This window comes from Oncorhynchus clarkii, chromosome 12 (genome assembly GCF_045791955.1).
Source record: "Oncorhynchus clarkii lewisi isolate Uvic-CL-2024 chromosome 12, UVic_Ocla_1.0, whole genome shotgun sequence".
Taxonomy (NCBI): Eukaryota; Metazoa; Chordata; class Actinopteri; order Salmoniformes; family Salmonidae; genus Oncorhynchus; species Oncorhynchus clarkii.
Window position 1 is genome coordinate 94,264,227 of NC_092158.1, and position 6,000 is coordinate 94,270,226.

At 53.4% G+C, this 6,000-nt stretch overlaps 1 protein-coding gene across 1 annotated transcript in view; it reads right to left on the reverse strand.

Moving 5' to 3' along the window:
- The window catches only part of LOC139422377 (equilibrative nucleoside transporter 4-like), a 33,925-nt gene that overhangs the window by 27,680 nt on the left and 245 nt on the right, over nucleotides 1-6,000 (reverse strand). The window contains exons 2-3 of the mRNA XM_071173581.1: nucleotides 5,662-5,847; nucleotides 2,687-2,818 (exon numbers count right to left, since the gene is read on the reverse strand). Of these exons, the coding sequence (XP_071029682.1) occupies nucleotides 2,687-2,818; nucleotides 5,662-5,847 (318 nt within the window). The remainder of the gene's footprint in view (nucleotides 1-2,686; nucleotides 2,819-5,661; nucleotides 5,848-6,000) is intronic.

Here is a 6,000-nt window from a genome sequence, read left to right on the forward strand (position 1 = left end):
ACATTACTCCCCCCATGGAAGACCAGAACAATACAACCAGCATTATAACACTGGGGTCATCTGGTGGTGCAGACTGCTGTCTCTACAACAGCATTATAACACTGGGGTCGTCTGGTGCTCCAGACTGCTGTCTCTACAACAGCATTATAACACTGGGGTCGTTTGGTGGTCCAGACTGCTGTCTCTACAACAGCATTATAACACTGGGGTCATCTGGTGGTGCAGACTGCTGTCTCTACAACAGCATTATAACACTGGGGTCGTCTGGTGGTCCAGACTGCTGTCTCTACAACAGCATTATAACACTGGGGTCGTCTGGTGGTCCAGACTGCTGTCTCTACAACAGCATTATAACACTGGGGTCGTCTGGAGGTGCAGACTGCTGTCTCTACAACAGCATTATAACACTGGGGTCGTCTGGGTGTCCAGACTGCTGTCTCTACAACAGCATTATAACACTGGGGTCGTCTGGTGGTCCAGACTGCTGTCTCTACAACAGCATTATAACACTGGGGTCGTCTGGTGGTCCAGACTGCTGTCTCTACAACAGCATTATAACACTGGGGTCGTCTGGTGGAGCAAACTGCTGTCTCTACAACAGCATTATAACACTGGGGTCGTCTGGTGGTCCAGACTGCTGTCTCCACAACAGCATTATAACACTGGGGTCGTCTGGTGGTCCAGACTGCTGTCTCTACAACAGCATTATAACACTGGGGTCGTCTGGTGGGCCAGACTGCTGTCTCTACAACAGCATTATAACACTGGGGTCGTCTGGTGGTCCAGACTGCTGTCTCTACAACAGCATTATAACACTGGGGTCGTCTGGTGGTCCAGACTGCTGTCTCTACAACAGCATTATAACACTGGGGTCGTCTGGTGGTCCAGACTGCTGTCTCTACAACAGCATTATAACACTGGGGTCGTCTGGTGGTCCAGACTGCTGTCTCTACAACAGCATTATAACACTGGGGTTGTCTGGTGGTCCAGACTGCTGTCTCTACAACAGCATTATAACACTGGGGTCGTCTGGTGGTCCAGACTGCTGTCTCTACAACAGCATTATAACACTGGGGTCGTCTGGTGGGCCAGACTGCTGTCTCTACAACAGCATTATAACACTGGGGTCGTCTGGTGGTCCAGACTGCTGTCTCTACAACAGCATTATAACACTGGGGTCGTCTGGTGGTCCAGACTGCTGTCTCTACAACAGCATTATAACACTGGGGTCGTCTGGTGGTCCAGACTGCTGTCTCTACAACAGCATTATAACACTGGGGTCGTCTGGTGGTCCAGACTGCTGTCTCTACAACAGCATTATAACACTGGGGTCGTCTGGTGGTCCAGACTGCTGTCTCTACAACAGCATTATAACACTGGGGTCGTCTGGTGGTCCAGACTGCTGTCTCTACAACAGCATTATAACACTGGGGTCGTCTGGTGGTCCAGACTGCTGTCTCTACAACAGCATTATAACACTGGGGTCGTCTGGTGGGCCAGACTGCTGTCTCTACAACAGCATTATAACACTGGGGTCGTCTGGTGGTCCAGACTGCTGTCTCTACAACAGCATTATAACACTGGGGTCGTCTGGTGGTCCAGACTGCTGTCTCTACAACAGCATTATAACACTGGGGTCGTCTGGTGGTCCAGACTGCTGTCTCTACAACAGCATTATAACACTGGGGTCGTCTGGTGGTCCAGACTGCTGTCTCTACAACAGCATTATAACACTGGGGTCGTCTGGTGGTCCAGACTGCTGTCTCTACAACAGCATTATAACACTGGGGTCGTCTGGTGATCCAGACTGCTGTCTCTACAACAGCATTACAACACTGGGGTCGTCTGGTGGTCCAGACTGCTGTCTCTACAACAGCATTATAACACTGGGGTCGTCTGGTGGTCCAGACTGCTGTCTCTACAACAGCATTATAACACTGGGGTCGTCTGGTGGTCCAGACTGCTGTCTCTACAACAGCATTATAACACTGGGGTCGTCTCTCTCTCTCTCTGTGTGTGTGTGTCTGTGTGTGTGTGTTTGTGTGTTTGTGTGTGTGTGTGTGTGTGTGTAGTGTGCGTGTGCGTGTGTATGTGTGCGTGTGCGTGTGCGTGTGTGTGTGTGTGTGTGTGTCTGTGTGTGTGTGTGTGTGTCTGTGTGTGTGTGTGTGTGTCTGTGTGTGTCTGTGTGTGCGAGTGTGTGTGTCTGTGTGTGTGTGTGTGTCTGTGTGTGTGTGTGTGTGTGTGTGTGTGTCTGTGTGTGTGTGTGTGTGTGTGTGTGTGTGTGTGTGTGTCTGTGTGTGTGTGTGTGTGTGTCTGTGTGTGTGTGTGTGTGTGTGTGTGTGTGTGTGTGTGTGTGTGTGTGTGTCTGTGTGTGTGTGTGTGTCTGTGTGTGTGTCTGTGTGTGTGTGTGTGTGTGTGTGTGTGTCTGTGTGTGTGTGTGTGTGTCTCTGTGTGTGTGTGTGTGTGTGTGTGTGTGTGTGTGTGTGTGTGTCTCTGTGTGTGTGTGTGTGTGTGTGTGTGTGTGTGTCTGTGTGTGTGTGTGTGTGTGTGTGTCTCTGTGTCTCTGTGTGTGTGTGTGTGTGTGTGTGTGTGTGTGTGTGTGTGTGTGTGTGTGTGTGTGTGTCTGTGTGTGTGTGTGTGTGTGTGTGTGTGTGTGTGTGTGTGTGTGTGTGTGTGTGTGTGGTACCCTGGAACTTGTGATGAAGGTAATCCACATCGGTGATGAAGCTGTTGTAGGGAAGCAGGAAGCCCACGCCAGCCAATAGCATCGCAAAGTAGATACCATGGTAACGGTCATCAGGGACTGGCTCCTCAAAGGCTGGCGGAGAGAGAGGAAGAGGGGGGAGAGAGAGAGGGGGAGAAAGGAAGAGGGGGAGAGAGGAAGAGGGGGGAGAGAGAGAGGGGGAGAGAGGAAGAGGGGGAAAGAGGAAGAGGGGGGAGAGAGGAAGAGGGGGAGAGAGGAAGAGGGGGGAGAGAGAGAGGGGGAGAAAGGAAGAGGGGGAGAGAGGAAGAGGGGGGAGAGAGAGAGGGGGAGAGATACAGAGAGAGAGTGAGAGAGAGGGAGAGAGATACAGAGAGAGGGGGAGAGATACAGAGAGAGAGTGAGAGAGGGGGAGAGATACAGAGAGAGGGGGAGAGATACAGAGAGAGAGTGAGAGAGAGGGGGAGAGATACAGAGAGAGGGGGAGAGATACAGAGAGAGGGGGAGAGATACAGAGAGAGAGTGAGAGAGAGGGGGAGAGATACAGAGAGAGGGGGAGAGATACAGAGAGAGGGGGAGAGATACAGAGAGAGGGGGAGAGATACAGAGAGAGAGTGAGAGAGAGGGGGAGAGATACAGAGAGAGGGGGAGAGATACAGAGAGAGGGGGAGAGATACAGAGAGAGGGGGAGAGATACAGAGAGAGAGTGAGAGAGGGGGAGAGATACAGAGAGAGGGGGAGAGATACAGAGAGAGAGTGAGAGAGAGGGGGAGAGATACAGAGAGAGGGGGAGAGATACAGAGAGAGAGTGAGAGAGAGGGGGAGAGATACAGAGAGAGGGGGAGAGATACAGAGAGAGAGTGAGAGAGAGGGGGAGAGATACAGAGAGAGGGGGAGAGATACAGAGAGAGAGTGAGAGAGAGGGGGAGAGATACAGAGAGAGGGGGAGAGATACAGAGAGAGTGTGAGAGAGAGGGGGAGAGATACAGAGAGAGGGGGAGAGATACAGAGAGAGAGTGAGAGAGAGGGGGAGAGATACAGAGAGAGAGTGAGAGATACAGAGAGAGGGGGAGAGATACAGAGAGAGGGGGAGAGATACAGAGAGAGAGTGAGAGAGAGGGGGAGAGAGAGAGAGAGAGAGAGAGAGAGAGAGAGAGGGGGAGAGATACAGAGAGAGGGGGAGAGATACAGAGAGAGAGTGAGAGAGAGGGGGAGAGATACAAAGAGAGGGGGAGAGATACAGAGAGAGAGTGAGAGAGAGGGGGAGAGAGAGAGGGGGAGAGATACAGAGAGAGAGTGAGAGAGAGGGGGAGAGATACAGAGAGAGATACAGAGAGAGGGGGAGAGAGAGAGGGAGAGAGACAGAGTGAGAGAGATGTTATCGAAGGATGCTTGTGTTTCTAGCTCCAACAGTGCAGTAATATCTAGCTAGCCCTAACAGTACCAGTAGCTTGCATGACCCTAGGACACTCCAGTTAGACTGAGGCCCCTGACCCTAGGTCACCCCAGTTATACTGAGGCCCCTGACCCTAGGTCACCCCAGTTATACTGAGGCCCTTCAGACTCTGTCCCTAGGTCACCCCAGTTATACTGAGGCCCTTGACCCTAGGTCACCCCAGTTATACTGAGGCCCTTCAGACTCTGTCCCTAGGTCACCCCAGTTATACTGAGGCCCCTGACCCTAGGTCACCCCAGTTATACTGAGGCCCTTCAGACTCTGTCCCTAGGTCACCCCAGTTATACTGAGGCCCCTGACCCTAGGTCACCCCAGTTATACTGAGGCCCTTCAGACTCTGTCCCTAGGTCACCCCAGTTATACTGAGGCCCCTGACCCTAGGTCACCCCAGTTATACTGAGGCCCCTGACCCTAGGTCACCCCAGTTATACTGAGGCCCTTCAGACTCTGTCCCTAGGTCACCCCAGTTATACTGAGGCCCCTGACCCTAGGTCACCCCAGTTATACTGAGGCCCTTCAGACTCTGTCCCTAGGACACCCCAGTTATACTGAGGCCCTTCAGACTCTGTCCCTAGGTCACCCCAGTTATACTGAGGCCCCTGACCCTAGGTCACCCCAGTTATACTGAGGCCCTTCAGACTCTGTCCCTAGGTCACCCCAGTTATACTGAGGCCCCTTCAGACTCTGTCCCTAGGACACCCAAGTTATACTGAGGCCCCTTCAGACCCTGTCCCTAGGACACCCCAGTTATACTGAGGCCCTTCAGACTCTGTCCCTAGGACACCCCAGTTATACTGAGGCCCCTTCAGACCCTGTCCCTAGGACACCCCAGTTATACTGAGGCCCCTGTCCCTAGGACACCCCAGTTATACTGAGGCCCCTGTCCCTAGGACACCCCAGTTATACTGAGGCCCCTGTCCCTAGGACACCCCAGTTATACTGAGGCCCCTGTCCCTAGAACACCCCAGTTATGGACTGAACTCTATAATAACACACACACACACACACACACACACACACACACCCTCCACACACCCTCCACACATTAGTGACTGCTGTTATCCTCCACACACCCTCCACACATTAGTGACTGCTGTTATCCTCCACACACCCTCCACACACCGTCCACACACACACACACACCACACATCCTCCACACACCCTCCACACACACACACACACACAACACACCCTCCACACACCCTCCACACACACACACACACAACACACCCTCCACACACCCTCCACACACACACACACACAACACACCCTCCACATACCCTCCACGCACACACACACCACACACCCACCACACACACACACACAACACACACACACCCTCCACACACCCTCCACACACACACACACACACCACACACCCGCCACACACAAACACACACACACCCTCCACACACAAACACAAACACACACCCTCCACACACAAACACACACACACACACCACACACCCTCCACACACAAACACACACAGAAAGAGAGACTCACCCGGCTCTGACAGGGCCAGCACCCCTCTCTCCGGCGTTCCCTTGGTCCCCTCCTCTTCCTCCAGCTGGTACGAGTCGAAGCTATAACTCTGCACTACACTGGTTTCTCTGCCCTCCCTCCATCCTGCCCTCCCTGCCCGTCCCTCTCCCCCCTCCCTCTCCTCTCTCCCTGTCTGGTCCCATCCCTCTCTCTCCTCTCTCCCTGTCTGGCCCCATCCCTCTCTCTCCTCTCTCCCTGTCTGGCCCCATCCCTCTCTCTCCTCTCTCCCTGTCTGGTCCAATCCCTCTCTCTCCTCTCTCCCTGTCTGGTCCCATCCCTCTCTCTCCTCTCTCCCTGTCT